The sequence below is a fragment of the Symsagittifera roscoffensis genome, chromosome 9, assembly GCF_963678635.1.
Source record: "Symsagittifera roscoffensis chromosome 9, txSymRosc1.1, whole genome shotgun sequence".
Taxonomy (NCBI): domain Eukaryota; kingdom Metazoa; phylum Xenacoelomorpha; order Acoela; family Convolutidae; genus Symsagittifera; species Symsagittifera roscoffensis.
The window spans coordinates 52,080,010-52,099,199 of record NC_087070.1 but is presented as its reverse complement, the minus strand read 5'-3'; the positions used below and the strand labels follow the sequence as shown (position 1 = coordinate 52,099,199).

At 35.4% G+C, this 19,190-nt stretch overlaps 1 protein-coding gene across 2 annotated transcripts in view; it reads left to right on the top strand.

The window, feature by feature from the left end:
- The window catches only part of LOC134854006 (UDP-glucuronic acid decarboxylase 1-like), a 54,782-nt gene that overhangs the window by 15,018 nt on the left and 20,574 nt on the right, over positions 1–19,190 (top strand). For both annotated transcript variants that reach the window (XM_063870067.1, XM_063870066.1), the window contains exons 3-7: positions 2,868–2,928; positions 3,093–3,182; positions 7,228–7,291; positions 9,658–9,903; positions 16,067–16,166. In XM_063870067.1, the coding sequence (XP_063726137.1) occupies positions 2,868–2,928; positions 3,093–3,182; positions 7,228–7,291; positions 9,658–9,903; positions 16,067–16,166 (561 nt within the window). The remainder of the gene's footprint in view (positions 1–2,867; positions 2,929–3,092; positions 3,183–7,227; positions 7,292–9,657; positions 9,904–16,066; positions 16,167–19,190) is intronic.

The following is a 19,190-nucleotide window of genomic DNA, read 5'->3' as shown; positions in this document are numbered from 1 at the left end:
AAAATTACAAGTCAATCATGCATAATTTATTCAATTCAAAGCTCTACTATAATATTCAGATTTGACATTTTATGTTCATTTAAACTAATTGTTTTGATAGATATTGACATTTTATGTTCTTTTTGTATTTGTGAAACTTGACTCTTAAGAAAAAATTTTGTTGGCCCTTTCCTTTTCATAGCTTTTTCGTCTAAAATGCCAGATCTGTAAAAAATAAATTCCGTCTAAATTCGTTTTTGTAGTATCCGTCTAATTTGCTTATCCTCTAATTTCCTAGGCCCCGTTCAAGCCATTATAATCCGTTTTCATTTCCGCCCAGTTTAAGTGGCACTGACTAGACAATGTGAACAAATTTAATACAAATGCTCTATGACTTTTTGAAAAGAAACAAGACTGCTCGTAACAAGGCGAAGCCCTGAATGTTCCGACTGCCTTTGAAGGTCTATGGAGCAGTAATAACAAGAAAAATCTAATTGTAATAAAATAAAATTTAAAAAATTCTCAGAAAAAAGTTAGAGATTTTTTTGTGAAAACATCACCCCACACGTCATATTAAGAACAAAGTGATAACTTTTAATCCTACTAACAAATCAATCATGGCAAATAACCTTCCTTGAACCAATTTGGAACGATTTCTAAGACGGATTAAATCTCCGCTTACTCGTTAATTGCGCAAAATATATCGCGCGTTAATTGTCCCAAATTGACCAAAATGGCTTTAAACCCCCATAACTTTACGAAAAAAGATCACAGGTAAAATATCTTTTTAAATTGACCAAAATCTTTAAACCCCCATAACTTTACGAAAAAAGATCACAGGTAAAATATCTTTTCAATTTAAAGCTCAAGACAACAATAGTTTTCGAATGATATTAAAAAATTCCGTCAAAACTTGCTAGTTAAAAAGTCGAAATTTGTCTGAAGAAAAAAAACCCACCCGAGCACAAATATTCCGTTGATTCTGCTAATGGCGCGTTTTCACTCTAAGCCCCGCTAAAATCTCTAAGTCCCGCTAGAAAAGATTTGAGCCTTGACAGTTAGAAACCCCTTACAGCCCATGCAGCAGTCATACGTGAACAAGTCCAATTGTGGATAATCCGTTAGTCAGCTAAATGACAAATATTGACAAATTGTTCTGCGAGCAACGATTTTTGTGTCAATAAATTGAAATATCTGGTCATCCTATGTAAAGTGCGGTTTTTTTCATTTGTGCGGTTTTTCATTTTGTTCCTCTGGTTTTTCATGCTGATCTTCTGGGCTTATAAACTAACACCTCATACTCAAAACACTCATTGAAGGATTTGAAAAATGGCGAGGAATTTTTTATTCGGGTGATGTTTTTTTCCATCAAAGTCAGGTAAGACAATTAATCAACGCAATGGGTCGAGTGATATACTAAATTGAAGCCCTTTCAGTCGTGATTCGAACGAAAATTTCGAAAAGTTTTCTCAGTATTGAAAAACAAACGGTTTAAATTCTTTGATTTTTTTTATTTCGAGCTAATAAAGCGAGCAAGTGAGTAGTCTTACTACGGTTTATTTATGCTTGTAGTTTTACTCAAGTAATGCAAGAGTTTTGAAATTCCGGTTTAGGAATTAAAAAAGAAATTCCGTTTTAGGAATTCAATCATTAAAAAAAAGTGATTGAATTGTTTTTGTGTTTTTCTTAATTTTTTAAAGTAGTTTTTCTGCAATTTTTCTAAATTTGCCTACACTACTATGACTGTCGAATATGCCTCAATTCCAGTTTTATCAGATCATTGTATCACACCACGCAGAAAAACTACACTAATTTGAAAAAAAACTTTCTTTTGGGTATGTTTAGGACTATGGTCAGAACATAATGTGCTACTTGCACAATAACCGGCTATCCTTGGTTGTTTTTTTTTCATGAAAAAGTCTTAAATTTTATTCACGTAAAAATTAAAATTTGCGCGGTTTGACTTTAGATTTTTTTTAATGAAGTTCTTCTTTTGTTTTTTTTTTAGTTCAAGGAAGGCACACTCCTTTTTTGAACTGCAAAAGTGTAAAGATAACGTGATCGACTTCGAGTTTCGAAACAGGAGTTTTTTTCAGATTTCTCAGTGGACTAAAAAAAATTACCTATTGGGCTAGGTTTTTTCCAGTTTTTTTTCAATTGGGCTAGTTTAATCAAAAAAGTGTCAATCAAATATTGTTTTAGAAATTCGAAGAGCTTTAGGGCCACATGTATTTGCTTTGAAATTCGTTTTTACTTGCAAGCCTAGTGTTATGCTATCATTCTAATATTTGTTCCAACCAATTTGGTGTAAAATAGTGCTCATTTTGATGGCCGCACGCTTGCTGCATAGCTTTGGCAATTTAATATCATGAGTATGCTAAGCTTCATTATAGCTGGAAGTTTTTTATGTCAAGCGGGATGCTAGAGTCGTTATCTCCCGATCGGCGTTTCGATTCCGGCAAATGTTCTCGAGATTTTTATGTTTTCAAGTTTTTTTGCAGCTGATTTTTTAAACGTGATTGAGAAGTGCGGTTTCGCCTCTGTGTAATAAACTTTGGGCTGAGGTTGACAGTTTGCTTAGAATTGGTTATATGAATATATTGATTTCGTATTTAAGTTAATAATTTTTTTCACCTTCATGATGCCTGTATTAAGTGAATTCTTAATGCTCGACTTTTTATAATCTGTTCAATTAAGTAAAACTTGAGAAATTCCGTGTGATTAGAATTCGCAACCAATTTGAAATAGCTGAATAATTTTATAAAATCAATTTTCTGAAATAGATAGTTACAGGATGAAGTTTATCTGAATGATTCACTAAAATTTATGTTTTTATACTAAAAAAAGTTTGTTTTTGATCAAAGCAAGTTAGTTTGTTTTGTTTGTAGGTGTCAATAAGTGGATTGACAATGCTGTTGCAGCGAGGATGGCTGAAATTGACCAAAAAATGTAAGTATTGTGCAAATTTATAACTTAACTTTTTTTCAATATCTACATTCATCTTTTGCTCTGTTACTAACAGTGAAGAAGTGACAAGCAATCAGATATAAAGGGCGGAATTTTAGTTAAAACAGCTGATATTGTCAACATGTTTGTGATCTGTTTTTGTTCAGAGTTTCTTCTCAGAGTTTTAAGGACACGATTCAGAAACACGTGGTGGATCCTATTAAGGGAGAGATGGAACACTTGGACCTCAGAATAAGGTAAGTTATCCCTTATGATCCACTTGTGCGGGTAGTATGTTCTAATTGCGTGATTGCATGTGCCTGAAAATTTAACGGCTTTTCTACCGTTTCCTCCCCCTCCCCAGGGTTGTAATATTGTTAACTAAAACGTTTTAACATGTAAACATCTTAGTTATATATAGATGTTTATATATAAAACACGTTAAAAACAAAATTGATTAATAAAATCACTCATTGAGTTGTTAGGGAAAAGCCAGCTTTCTAGCCTTCTGGACGCCCAAAGAACTTCGGAGTTTTCCATAGGTGAGCCCGATAGTTGAGAAACAGAGCTCCAATCCAGCACTGGAGGAGATAGTATTGGCCTAGTCGGCCAATTTTTCCGATGAAATATGAAAAAACGACTGCATTCGAATTGAACGCTCGATTTGTTAAAAGCAATGAGTTAATAACATGACAACCCTGCCCCTCCCCTCACCTGATATACAAATCAATTTACGTGCAGGTCGGGACAAACGGTAGAATAGCCAATTTTTGAATGGCAGTTAACCATTTGAAAATAAAACTTGAAAGCTAAAATACTTTTTTAAAACTTTATCTAGCGCCTGAAAGAAGCTTCGCCATTCATTTTGTTACTTTTTTAAGTCGAATCGTTGTTGCAAAAAATGTAAACAAGGTATTCGAGTACCAAAATGAGCTTCATTTGAAAAAGAGGGAAAGCGTGCGTCAAAAATATGGTTCATAATTTTCTAAAGCTTACAGGAAAGATAAAAAAAAAACATTTTTGGGCCGTCTCAAAAAGTTTGTTTAGTTCTGTAGTTCAAGGAGTTTTTTTTGGTCAATGAGAATTCTTCTATCATTTAGCTTTTTTCTTTCAACCTGTAAAGTTTGACAGGTGGTTTCAACCCCACCCCTGGACAAAAATTCCAAATTTTCCTTTTTAATGCATAAATTGCTTTTCGTTTTTTTGTACCCTTCCAAGTTAGTTTGTAGTCGAATGTTGAATTTAACTTTTATTTAGACAATGCTTGCATTGAAACTTCGAACTCTGTGTTATCTAACGTGGCTGTATTAATTAGTAAAAACTGCCTTGTTAATTTTATTTTAGTTTCTTGTTCGCTTGAACATTATCTATGATATTTCTAGGACTGGGTAAGTAAAATCATTTCTAGTATATTATTGTTCAGCACTGAAATCTCTTCGGTTTTTTGAAGTCTTTTTGATGAAAGATAGGATGAATGGGCTCTTTCCTACCTCCACATTTAATCTATTGTAGCTTAATGCGTGATTTTTTTGCTGCAAGGCATGAAGAGAAGTTGGATTTAAAGAGTTTATTTTTTGGTGGAATCCCTCATACGCCAGACCGAATGCGCGAAAATAAAAATCAGCCAATCAGATTTCAGTAATCTAAATTTTGGAAAGAAAGTTAACATTTCCAGGGACTGAGTATTGATATTTGCCGAATATAAAAACGGCAGAAATATGCAAAATTTTTCAAATTGTCACTGATCGCCGCCGAATTGGAACAAATTTTACATTTCAAGGGTTTCGTTATGAAAGAAGCAAAATATTGCTTCATTTAATTCATTTTAATTGAATGGCAATTGCTTCTTAAAAATTGACTTTCGACCAGGGGAGGATCTAGGATTTTCTCGAGGGGGGGGGGGGGGGGGGGCGGATTTTCAAAAAAATTTTCGAAAATTTTGTCGACCTTTTTTTTAGGTCGACCAAATTGATTTTTCGAGCTCTCCCTAAGCACGGTTTAGTCCCTGTTTATGCCAATTTTTCTGCACCGCAGGCAAAATTTTGAAAAAACAGTCCAAAAAAGGCGTTTTTAGGCACTTTTTAGAAAATTTCGACCAAAAAATTGCGTTTTTTTGGCGCACTATCACCTCTAAAAATTAGTATATATTAGGGTCGGCCAAAAATGGGTTTCTTAAAAAGTCGGCAGGGGTCGAATCCCTGAGAGAAAGGCGTTCCCCCCCCCCCCCCCCCCCCCCCCCCATAAATCCGCCCTTGTTTTCGGCTAATTTTGTTTTCGGTTCTTCGCTCACGAGTTTTTTCGTCCATTCGGTACTTCGCGCATGAGAATAGCCCCAAATTTTTTATCCTTTCATGCATTATCACGACATTGGGTTAGTTTTGCATTTGTTGGCAGTTGAATTTGAAATTTAGAGGGAAAATGGAAAACCTCTTCTATTTTGTATGGTGTGTTTTTTTTTTCCAGCGGATGTTGACATCCTCAAAGAAAGCTCGTATGGACCAATTGAAGCTCGTTTTGAACTCTGTGGTCAGACTAATTTTGCTCATTTTCTCGTTTTTTTTCTGATACCCGCATTTGCAAAAAGCATTGAATGGAACCGTCTCTTGAATTTTACACTTGTCATAATCATATAGAGTGTATTTTTAGACGAATGCTGAATTTAATTTTACTCTCAGTCACAAAAAAGCAATGAAAAGATTCAACGTATGGCCTAAACTCGTTGATGTCCATTTGAAAAAATAAAAATTGAATTAAAAATTCTTTAAGAAAATTATAAAAATTGTTGGCATCAATTTAAATTTTTCCGAAGCTATTTGAATTTTCCTTTACAAATTTGAATTTTTCTTGAGTCTGTTTTTAGCAGTTTTTCTGCCAATTATGGGAACTTTTCGCAATTTTGTGAAACGAATTCCGAAGCAGTTTTTTTGGCCATATCTATTTGCAACAAAAATTCATCAAATTTGTGAAAATTTAGATAGTTTGCTTTTTCCGCGGAACTGTGAAATTAATTATCATGAGTAAACTCTGTACTTTGGCGTCGGATCGAAATACCGCCGGAACAATTTAAATTCTTTTAAATTTAAATTGCTCGATTTAAACTAAAATTTTTTATTTTACTTGAGTGGGCTCATAATTTCACATTTAAATAAATTGAAATTTAAATGAAAATTTCAATTAATTTAAATTTTTTTATGGACATCACTGCCTAAGCTGAAGTTTTTTTCTAAGGTTTATCCCTTGAATGGCTTGAATGGTAGACCTAAACTTTTGCGAATCGAATTGAAGCATAAATTTTTATGAAAATTTTTCAAAGTTTTAATCGCTCTTTTTCATGAAGTTTTTCTAAAATTCAATCGATAGAGTAGCTTGCTCAGAAAAGCTTTGCGAACCGGTCCAAGCTGAAATACATTGAAATATTTCAAAGTTACATTGATTGGCTGAATAGCTTGCGTTGAAAAACTTAAAACTCTGCAAAAACAATTCACAATGTGGAATAACCTAAAGTTATTCACAGTTTTATTGCTTGAAAGGTTTGATCAGATTTAAATTTTTGGCAGCCGATTGATTGATAGAGACGGGCCTATAAGCTTTGAGTATTGTCGACATAAAAACCGCTATGTATGTTTTGTAAATGCCTAAGTTCAGTGACACTGCAGCCACCAGTATGAAACATAGCGTAGGATTTTTTGAACAATTAGCATAAAGTCATTTTTTCTAGATCTGGGTTTGTAAAATCTGTGTTTATTATAATTTCAAGCGGAGCGATTGTTCAACTTACACCACTCACTTTCAAATCTTTTCAATGCACATACGGTCTGAAACTTTGAAGTTGTAAGATCAATACTTAAATTTTCTGAAATTCGAACTGCGATTAGCTTCCAATAACATCATTGGCTTCCAATAAAAAAAGTTGATCCGCGTCTCAAATCTGCTTGGACAAACCATATCGTGAAAAAATTTTGCGGTGCTTGGATTGAACCGATTAAGTTATACCAGCTCAGGTCTGGAAGGCGCCTCCGATAAAGGCTTGAGACAACAAAGTTATTGCATGTCTGGATTATTAACTTTAAATAACAGTGTCCCTGGCAAGGGAACCCTGGCTTAATAACAATGCAGCACTGGTGTAACTTCGCTCAATTTACTCTTGGCATCCAAGCTATTGTACTGTTTCTTTCTTGTTTCAACTGAACTTGTCGGGGATTTTATATTTGCTGTTGGGGTCCGTAAAATAAAGTACAATTTTAACTAACCCATCTGATAAGCTAATCAAGTGAACAATTTTAAGTCATTTACTTATTTTAGAAATGGCGCGAAACCGTTTGCAAATGTGACCAAACTGAATATCCAAGAACGAAAACGAATTCTGGTAAGTTTTGAGTAGTTTGATTCAATTTGACGAAACACATTCAAGTTTATGAATATAACTAATGACGGTTTGTTCGTCGCGTTTTAATGATCATTTGCAGTGGCAAGTGGACATGTCAGAACCTATCAAAGTAGCAATCAGTAAAATGAATATTTTATCATTGGTGTCAGGGCTGATCTAGTATTTTCTCGAGGAGAGGATTTTGAAAAAAAAATTGCGTATATTTGCGCCTTCAGAAAAATTTTATGGTTGGTGGGCCAAAAATGGATGACAAAAAGTAATACCAAATAGTGGGCCCCTTTGGTTGGTTAGGGCGTCGAATCACTGACAATGGGGAAGAGTCCCCCTAAATCCGCCTGATTAGTGTAGTGTTTCAATAGTAGCCTTGTGGTTCCTTGATCCCTAGTGGGAGGTTAAATCAACGAGGTCATCAACTGAGGTGTTTGCTTCGAGGCCATAGAAAGATTTTTTAATATGAGCAAGTATTTTCAGTTTCCATATTTTGCTGTGCCATTTTTGTCGGCCAAATTGAAGTCCTAAATGAAAATTCATCTGAAGTACTTAAAACTTTGAATAAACGTATTGCAACCAGATTAGAAGAGAGTTTCCTTTGTCCTAGTGTTTTTTCTAACTTCACTGATGGGCCGTAAAGATTAAGCTGCAAATAGAAAAATTGAACCTGCAAACTGACCATGAAAGCGGAAAGGGAATAAATCAATCAGTGGGTCTTTTTTACTTAAACGGCTCAAGTTTAAAAGATCGAAAAAAAAAATCAATAAAAAAGTTAGAATCCTCTCGCCTGATCGGTTGAAATCGAATAATTAGCCAATATAGTTGAATCTTGAATTTAATTATTCAAGCGGTTGTTTTAAAAGTAAGTTAAGCCATTTAAGACAGACGAACCTAATCAGTTCTCGTGGAAAAAGTTGACATGTAGACTCCAAATCCGAGGGCGTGAATCCAAATCCCGTGGAAGCATTTTTTGAAAATTTTTGAAGCCTTTTTTTACTTAAGTTTCAATGAAGGAAGTGAAACCTTAGTTAGGTTAGTTTTTATTAAGAGTCGATGACCCTAGGTCAGACTCTTTTATAGGTGCTGATGATTTTTTCTTTTTGTTTTTTTTTTCACGAAAAGTCCTAAAATTTGTTCAGGCTGAAATTTATTTTTTCGCAGTTTGACTTATGATTTTTTCTAAAGTTCATTTCATTTTCTTTGTTAAAAGGAAAGCAAACTCATCTACGGAACAGCAGAAGCGTAAAGGTCACGAAAAACGTGATCGAATTCTAGTTTCGAAAGCGGAATTTAATTTTCAGATTTCCCAGTGGAATAAAAAGTTTTCCCATTGATTCAGTTTTCTCAAATTAGGTTAATTTTATCAAAAAACTCTCATTCTTCGATTGTTCGGGGAGTTCAGAGAGCTTTAAGGGAATCTATTTTTTCTCTGAAATTCGAAAGTTTTTTTTCTAATAATTCTTTGTTTTTTTTCTGTTCAATTGCGTTCATTGACTCTTTCCACTGTCTGTTGGCTAGTTTTTTTATCGCAAAAGTTGATCAATTTTTCAATTCAGGTTTGTTTCTTAGCGGTTCGATTGACTTTGATTACATAGTATGTTCAATTCAAATTAATTTACCTTTTTATCTATTTTTTTTAAATTGGTTTAATTTAATTAAAAGTGTCAATCGTAAATTGTTATTGAAATTCAACGAGCTTTAAGGCCTTGTATTTTGTTTCGGAGTTCGAAATTCGGTTTTTTCAAAAAAAAACAAGACACTGTCTCAGTTGTTTCCCTGCGTTGATTTACTCTTTTTCAACTATCTGTTGGCTGTGTTTATATACATGTTTGAAAAGGTATGCTACTGAATTTTTATTAGAGAAAATTTGTAGTTTTAAATGGCCGCAAAGTTAACAACCTTTTTCTCTTTTTAAAAATTTATAGCCGCAATCATTGGCAGTCATTAATTTGTATATTTTAAAATAGTTTTTCAGCTCCAGTTTAATTTCAAAGTGTTCTGTTTAAATTTTTATAGAAATGAAAAAGAACAAACAGATCAGAAAATTTATTGAAGAGAAGTCCTGTGAAAATTAAAGGTTAAGTTTTTGTGGCTTGGCAATTCCGGTAGGGTGCAAGCATAATATTGAAAGTGCAAAAACTTCTAGTCTTTCTAACAAGTTTTCAATATTTTATAATTTTTTTGCGGTAAAATACGTCATCAAACAGCCACCAAAATTTCATCGATATTGGTCGGCTAATATAACACCGGCAATGCGCATCCTACTATTATTAATATTATGATATTTGTTATCATTGGTGTTTGCAATGTCAGTAAATCCCGCATTGGGGTTTAATGTGATGAAACAACTTCAGGTGACTGGAGGCGCTGGCTTTGTTGGATCGCACTTGGTTGACCTTCTGATGAGGCAAGGTCACGAGGTGACAGTAGTGGACAACTTCTTCACTGGAAGGAAGAGGAACATAGACCATTGGTTGCAGCACCCAAACTTCGAACTCATCAACCATGATGTCACTCTGCCTATATACTTGGAGGTGGATGAGATATACCATCTGGCGTCTCCCGCCTCCCCTCCTCATTACATGTACAACCCCATTAAGGTCAGCCAGCCCATAATATGTATCTTCTAACCTATCACCCAAAAAATCACCGCTCTTCAATTTTATAAAAGCTTTAAACAGTCTTTTCCGTTTTAGACTTTAGCAGAATCAAAATCTCTAAAGACTTCTTAAATTTTTTACAATGACGCCATGGGACTGACGCAAAAAGCTAGAAGATAAAATTGAAGACTCGTGATTTTTTAGTACGTTTTTATGTTGGTTGATCAACGATTGAACAAATTACTTTTATGTTCATCCACCATACAAATTGAGATAGTATATAAAATGGATTGTTTGAAGATCGATTTGATGTTTTCGGTCTTGCATATTGTCTTGGGCTAACTTAACATTTTTGAGTGTTATTGTTCTACGCCTATACTTTTCTACTTTTTGACACTTTCATGTGTTGGTCCAAAGTATCAGCGCGAAGAAAGTCATAAATGCAAGACATGTATAAGCAAGTTTATGTGTGAGGCCGCAGATACTGTGCCCAAGTTTTCATAATTTTTTGTTTCCAATCTTATTGATTGTTGAGCTTAACCTCACGTCTGAATTCATCCTTACTTTTTCTTAAATCCGAGGACCTCATATCTCTGGTCAGAAAATGATTTTGTCGTGAACGATTCATTCCTTTCGGGAATCAGAAAGATGACTCAATTACCTATCTGCAACTAGATTTAAATAACTGCACATAGAACTCAGTAACTGTAACTAGAACTTGATAACTGCAATTAAAACTCATTTTATAGTTCTGACCGATAAGCTGTATGCACCATTATTATATACCAAGCCTTTTCTTTCAGCTGTTGAACAGAATATTGATTTTAACTTTTGAAGCAGTTGGTATAAAACAGCGCAGAATCAAAGCGCAAAAAGCACCAATAAGGTGAAATGACTTAAGGTTATCATATGTTGACAGAGATGGTGGCGTTTTTTGCAAGTTTTCAATCTAATATTAAAATCTTTCGCTAAATTAATTGAAACTATTACAAAACCTGATAAACAACTTTCAACTCAATTTAAAACTACAATCCAATACTCTTCTGCGTTAATACTATCCTTAACCTCTCTAGAATTATGTTCGTTTTGTATTATGAGTTTTATAATTTTGAAGTTATACACTTGGATTTTATAAATTCTTATCAAAAAAAACCATTACTTCTTTTATAATGTTCGTGATAAACTGAAAAAACGTGATCGACTTCTAATTTCAAAAATGGATTTTATTTTAGATTTCCCATCTTTTTATCCATTTTTTTAAATTGGTTTAATTTAATCAAAAAAGTGTCAATCATAAATTGTTATTGAAATGCAAAACGCTTTAAGGCCATGTATTTTGTTTTGGAGTTCGAAACTTAATCTTTTCAAAAACAGAAAGTCTTTTCAAAAACATACACTTGGTTTTTATAAATTCTTATAAAAAAAACCATTACCTCTATTATAATGTTCTAACTTCGAAACAATATTCAAATTCAATTTTCGGTTACAATCAAATTTAAAAACCTCATAACTGATTCATCTTCACAAAAAATATACGATCAACTTACCCAAAGATCTTGCACGTATTTTCATCTTCACAAAAAATATTCGAAAAACTTGCACCATAACCGCACCAACTCTACCTTCTGTTTCAATCTCTGGTGAATTCAAACTAGTGAATTCAAACTCAACGTGTACTGGAGAAACTGACGAAGACTGGTTGAAGTTCGGAGGACCCTTACGAGCTATTTCCACATTTGCTTGCATACAGAAGCCTAAAATCAGCGAGTTGTTTTTTTTTCATCTCCATTTAGGCGGTGAAGCGCTCACCTTTTCTTCAAATCTTGGAGCTGGGCGGAATGATTTCGATCAAGCTTTCGAGCGATTGCAAAACCGGTACGCAGTGCTTGACTGAATCCGAGAATGTGAGTTTGAATTCTGAGATAGATGTTTCCAATCCGAAATTGAGGATGCACTGGATTTTCTAACTGTTTTGAATCGTCTAGCAATCTTGGTCATTTCAGATGACAACGACGCAAAGGCAATAGTTTGAGCAAAATAGCAAAACCAGCTATTAAAAGAGCAATTCATTGCGAAATGCCTCTCAAATATAAGACGGTACAGCTCCAAGAACACGCTAACGTTAAGAAAATTTTTGGTCTATTTTTCGCCGAAGAATTCAAGTTGCCAGAATCAAAAATGACGAAATGTTGAACTGCGCAACCTCGAGCAAGTCAAGATACTGCTGCCAATTATAAGCAAAACAACGAAGTTTGATTTATCTTGGCATATTTGTCATGCTCTGGCTACGCAGAGAACAGTCAAAACGTTGGCCCACATTTTAACGATAGATATAATCTCGATTCCGGTCTCGCCACAGAAAATGAAGAGTTACAGTGATGAAGAAGTAGAAAACGAAAAATCGAGTTTAAAGGTAGACTACTCTGATGTTGATGATTATCAAACAACTTGCAAAGACTATCTCGAAGAGGAAGATAACGAGCGAAATCAATTCTCTGACGAAGAGATTTTGACACAGTTGAAGATAATTGAGAGGCTGGACATAAACAAGTATGTTGATTTGCAAATTGTGCAGCAGCAAAATTCGCCTCATAAAAGATTAACTAAGATTTTCCTACCTCGAATGAGAGCTAACCCAAAGCATGATCCGCTTCTTCTGCTAATGTCCTATTATCTCATTATTATTTCATTGTTGTTTTTGTATTGATCCTCCGACTATCTGGTTAGACAATATCATCACTTCACAGCATTTTTTAAAAATTTTTTAAAGGTTTTTAGGTTTTATTTGAGGCTTGCATTCTTTAAAGAATCACGCACAATCACACATAATTTTGACTATCATTTTGACCCAACTACAGGCCTAGGATACTGGTTAAATTTTGGCAACTGGTATTTCAATCTTCATAATTGGATACCCTAGCTACTGAAGCAATTATAATTACCTGACGATACCAAAAATGCTAGCAAAATTTAGTGGGGCCCCACAAAGAATGATGCACTACTGCTAAACTGACAGGACGTATTCCTGCAGGACAAATTAACTGAGAAAAGACAACTGCGGTTGTTGGTCGAAATTGACCTATGAATAGAATGCCCACAACCTCAGCCTTTTTTGCTTTAAAAAAATTTCAATACAAGCTGTTTGAGCTGTTGTAGTTTCTAATGTTCCTTAAGTTACAGCTGAACTGAATGCTCGCACCCTCGATTTCTAACAGGTTTACAGATCTTAAGTAACCTTAATTGTCATAAATGATAGCATCTTCTTAGAACAGTAAGCAGGTCTTCAGCAAACTTCTCAGGAAACCTTAAATACAACTACAAAGCCTGCCCTTAATCCATACTTCAATAAAAATGCGTGATAACGATCTCTCACTACCTTCACTACTCGCATAAAAATAATATAATTTATCTTGGTGTAGCATGCAAAAATTGGAGAAGAAATTTACCCGAAAGATCTTGGTTTAGTTATTCCTTCTTTTTCTCCCTTCCTACTCGATGAAATCAATTTCCCGCTCAATGCCTGAATGAAATCCTGAATGAAAGCTTGCCTGAATGAAATCAATTTCCCGCTCATTTTTTAGGAAAGTTTTTTGAACTTTCTTGCCATTGTTTGTACAAGTTATCCTTCCTTTAGCATTGTTGACCATTAGGAGTTAATTACCTCCAGAAACAATTGATTTAAAACTTGATTACACTTTTTCCCATTATGGCAAAATGCTGTTCTTAGTCATTCACCAAAACAATGCAGAATGCGTAACCTCTACATAGGGTTTCTTTTGGAATTTGTCTATTTTGCTCTAAACAAAAAAAATTAAACGAGGAAATCTCGAATCGAAACTTCAATAAGAAGCTTTTATGAACAACGGCCTGGTCAAAGGTTTGAAGAAATAATTTAATTCAACCGACACCTGGAAGAAAGGCTAACTGGAGAAACTACGCGCTTCTAAGTTTTTGTCAATTTTCAATTTAATTGGCTGGTTTCACTCTCCGTTCACTGTCCCAGCTAAGTCAAAACTGCATTTGCCTTTTTGTTCTTTTTGTTTCATCTCAATATTGATTCCGCTTACCAAGCCTGCTTTCAATTTTTTTCCATTTTTAGTCACACTATCAACATTCACCGCCGTGAAAAACGAAATTGACAAGAGTTGATTGGAGAGTGGATGTTCAATACAAAAAATAACTGTTGTTGTTTGTTCAGAAAAATTCTGCAGTCTCACGAACGATATGTTCCATTTTGGGAATCAAAAGGATGACTCAATTACCTATCTGTAAATAGAACTCTGTAATTGCAATTAGAACTCAGTAACTGCAACTAGAACTTGATAACTTAAATAAAATCTTGACGCTCGCAATTAGCAAGTATTATCAAATCGGAATGTAGACTTTGAATCAGTTGAATCACTTGACATGCTCAATGCTCTTCACTTGACTTGCTCTTCTGCTGACATGCTGAGTTTCATGAAAATTCAAACTTAAATACTGGGTGGGTACTAGTTACTACAGGGTAGTTTTAAGGCGGACTTGAAACTTTGTGAAGTTTACAAAATATTTTTTTTGTCGGCTCAACTGGTGTATGCTCAAAGATTGTCGGCCTTGTTTCCGCTCCATAAGTTTGATAGATATATTCTTTTTCGTTTTCTCAAAAGCTAACCTACCAAGTCTAGGATGTTGGTTTCAAATAATGGAACGGATTTGATAAGCGTCCTTCCATGACCCGTTTTTTCTAATTTTTTTTCGTCACATGAAGTTATGGCCCTCAGAATAGCAAAATTTTTGATTTTTTGGACTGTTTTTTGATTTTTTTAGCTTTTCTCTAAAAGTAACCTCACAAACTTCACAAGTTGTGGGTTGAACGGCGTTATCAGGTAGTTGGAAGTTTCCCTGCAATAGCGGTCACTCGCAGTTTTTTCCGTTTTGGTCAAAATTTTGTGAATTTTACCAAAAAATACACTTTCATGTCTAAGATTTTGGGTTCAATCCAAAGATAGGATTGTAGGAAGCTCCTGTGCTCACGCGACTGCCCTAATTATTTTGATACAAAAATTTATGGCCCTTGAAAAAGCCAAAATTTTGGTTTTTTGACCGTTTTTTGAAACTTTGTGACTTTTCTCGAGAACGCCTATAAAACTTAGGTTTTTGGTTCAGTCGGAAAAAAAGATCAGGTGAATCTCTTGTGCATTAGTGGCTACGCTCAACTTTTTTAAACAAAAAGCTGTGATTCTCGGAAATGTCAACTTTCTGATCCGTTGACTGGTTTTCTGGATTTTTTCGATAACGGGCGTGCCAAACCTGATATCATAGGTTTAATCAACTCAACAGCTTACCTTCATAATTGGATACGCTTAGTTTCCTGTAGAAAAAGTTTTGGCTTTCAAACAAGTGAAAGTTTTGAAACTGGGACCGTTTTTTGGAAACTTTTTTAACTCTACTCGAAGTTACCGTGCCAATTTTCAGGTTAAGAGTTTAATCGAAAAACCCGGTTTTGGAAATCGTCTTCAATTTACCGGCCATGACTTGTTTTTAGTAGAAAAAAAGTTACCGATTCGCAAATTCAATTTTCTGAACTTTGACCCTTGTTTAAAAAATACTCGAATTTTATTAAAAACTTCATATCTGAGATGAACATTTCAATCGGAAGAAGCGGTTGTGCGAATTTTTCCTGCAGAAGTGGCTGCTCTTTTATGATTTTCTACGAGAAAGCTTAGGTTTTTGGGAAATTCCAAAACCTGAAAAATCTAATTTATTTTAGTAGAGAAAGAACTAAGGTTTTGGGCAAAGTCCAATTTTTTCGTCCCGCATAGTATTCAAAAAATATCGAATACGTACCTCCAGCTTTAGTTGATCTCTAGGTGTCCTTCATCGAGACATACGAAAATTTTGGTCCACCTAGTTTTTTTGTAACATTTTCCATTTTTTCTGTATTTTTATGAATCGCAAGTAGTGTGAAACTCCGCTTATGCAACATTCTTAAAGACCAAGTATTTTTTTTCAGCTGTGTTACAGAATATTGAATTTACCATTTGAAGACAGTTGATATAAAACACAGCAGAAAAGGATCGCCCTGATCAATAAGGAACATGCTCCCTAGGGGAAGTTATCATAGATTTTGTTTTGGGCACGCATCGTGTTTGTGTCCATGTGATGTTAGTTTTTTTGTGTTTAGACAGTGAAGACGAATACGATAGGCACTATCAACATGTTAGGCCTGGCCAGCAGAGTCAAGGCCAAGCTACTCTTCGCATCAACCTCAGAAGTATACGGAGGCAAGTACTTCTTGTCTCTCATCTCTTTTAATCGTTTCTATTACCACGTACGGCGCACAAGTTTCAGTTTTTTAAGCAGTGGTTGTACCATGTGTGACAACTAAAATGACAAACTGCTCTACTGAACAATCTACTATGATCAAATTAGGGGGATATCATTCATTCGAATGAAAGCATTGCTTTTTCGGCCACTCAAAGGTCCGTTTTTTCATCTTTCTAAATGCATCAGTTTGATCTTAGGCAGGGGGCGGATCTAGGCTTTTCGCGAAAGGTGCGGATTTTCAAAAAAAAAAATTCGAAAATTTTGTCAATCTTCTTGTTCTTAGGTCGACCAAATTGATTTTTTCGAGCTCTCCCAAATCACTTAAAATACTGTTTGGCCAAGTTTTTGGATACGTCTGCCGAAAATGGGTATCTCAAAATAGTACAAAGGGGGGACCCTTTGGGTCGACAGGAAGTCGAATCCCTGAGATGGGGGGCTAAATCCGCCCCTGATCTTAAGTCTAGAAAGATTTTGAGCTCGCAATTTTTACCCTTGGATAAGCATGTGTATTACAACCGGGTACTCATTTTTTTTCCTGAAACGTAAATGAGAAGATTATGTTTTACCTTGCTTCTCTTACCCAAACCAACTAGCAAGCGTAGCGTCATATTTTACCGGCTCTATTAAGTCGGTCGGGTCGCTCCATCTATTAATTTTGATCCAACCCTGGTCACTATGTCTGCTCACCTTGCAATCAAAAAAAATTACTGAACCAAGCCAGCGTCTGGTGCCATGTATATGTTAGATCCATTTTAAATGTAGCGGTCTTAAAAAGCTCAAAGAGGACTAGAGATTTTTGCTGCACCTCTTGCACTGAATCTTATATACTGCCCCCTCCTGTGAATAACATTAATAACCCTACTCGCCAGCCCGTAACAAATCCCCCTCCAACAACTAATTCCCACCTAGTGATCACACATTCCCTTAGAACGAATCAAACTCCGAATTCGCGTCAAATTCTCATACTGCAACAAACCCCACAACCAACCAAGCAAATTCCCTCTGTACTAAGTCTGTACCAAGCCAGCTCCCTCCCTCAATTAAATTGTAATAACATCTCTGGTAAAGCACCCGAAATTGCAGCCTTACAGTTCAAATACCAAATCCACATCGAGATTTTCCGAGAAACTAAGTTAAAGTTGAAAAATCTCACCCCCTCGCTGGGCCCAATTTATACAATTACTAGAAAAAACCGTACTCGAGAAGGAGGTGGGCTCCTTGCTTCCATTCGCAAATCCCTTCTATACAAGGAACTAGAAACAGCGGAAGACGGAATTTTGGAGTCACATTGCGTACAAGTAAATGCCAGCACCCCAAATCTCCGTATCATCAATTTCTACATTACTCCCGCTCTAAGTGCCCCCAAGATTTAAGCATGCTTTATAGCGCTCTTATCCGATGAAAACAGTATCGTCCTCTGTGATGCTAATGCCTACTCCCCTCTTTGGTGCTATCCCGGAAGACCAACGAGGGTCTAAACTCTGAGCCGAAATTATTGAATCTACCTTTACCCACTAAATGACCATCATCAAACCAGGCTCCAGATTTTTTTTTCGATTTTCTTGTTTGAATTCAGTGTTTATTTCAATTAAGCAACCCAATAGTAGGATGCAGACAGGGTTTCCTGGGGTGTTGCGATATCGGCCTCCATATATGAATAACCAAATCCTTTCAAGTTACAAAATACGGCAATTTTAGAGATTTTTCAAAAATTCTAGAAAATTTAATTTTTAAAAATTTCTGAAAAAATTAAATTCTCAACCCTGTAGTTGGAGGCTGTCAGAGTACTCTCAGGGATTGCGAATCTTGCCTCCAAATCTCACTTCTCAAATCTTTGTAGTTCTCGAGATATGAAGTTTTTTATGGTTTTTTCAAGATTTTCCAAAGAATTAAGAAATAAAAAATTTGAAGTTCCCATCTCTAAAATAAGGCTCTCCCAGGATACTCCCAGGAGCTGCAAGTTCTGCCTCCAAATATGATTGCTCAACTCCCTGTAGTTTTCGAGATATGACGTTCTCTTTGATTTTTTCAAAAACTCGATATTTGCACCTCCAAATCTGTAGTGGGGTTTGTCAAAGTGTTCACAGCTTCTCGGGGGTTATGAATCGTGCCTCTGGATATAACTAATCGAATCTTCATTTTTTTTTAGATATGGCGTTTTTTTGTGATTTTTTCATAAAAAATTCAAATAACCTAAATTAATTTTTTTCAAATTTTAAAATTCCTAGCCCTGTAGTTGGGTTGCTTTCAGAGTATTTTCAGGAGTTACGAATCTTACCTCCATATGGGGCTACTCAATTCTCTGTAGATTTTGAGATATGAGGTTTTTAATTATTTTATGACAAAAGCTTTTGACATGGTCAGCCATTGCACCCTCCTGGATCTCCTTTATGGCACAAGCGTAGAGGAAAGTCTAATTAAGTGGTTGTCAAGCTACCTGAATGGCGTCAATCAAAAACTATGATCAGGGACACCCTTTCAAAATTTAGGATTGTTTGTAGAGGCGTTCCTGAAGGATCAGTCTTATCCCCCAAAATTTTTCAACGTTTACATCCGGGTTTTTCCACCTTGGCCCGATGTAAAACTGCAGTATTACGCTCATGACTTTCAGCATTTTGTCCAGTCCAGCAAGATTTCAACGTCCTGATCTGTCCTACCCAGTTATCTAAGTTACACAAGTTTTTTACCCCAAGGGCTCTTGTTTTTTCTCCTAAAGGTTCGGCCGGCATTTTTCTTTCTTTCATTAAAGATTTCAACACGGACCCGATTGTTGAAATGAAAATTACTATACTGCCCGGTGAGAAACCTACCAAAATACTTGGTGTCCTCCCTAAATTTGGCAGAACATTGCAGACGAACAACCGAAAAGCCGCGCGCATGATATTGATCCTCAAGGTTTTATCCGGGACTTCGTGGGGCCAGTCCAAAGAAACTTTACTGGTCACTTTTACCTTGTTAGTAAGACTTAAATAGATTATGAA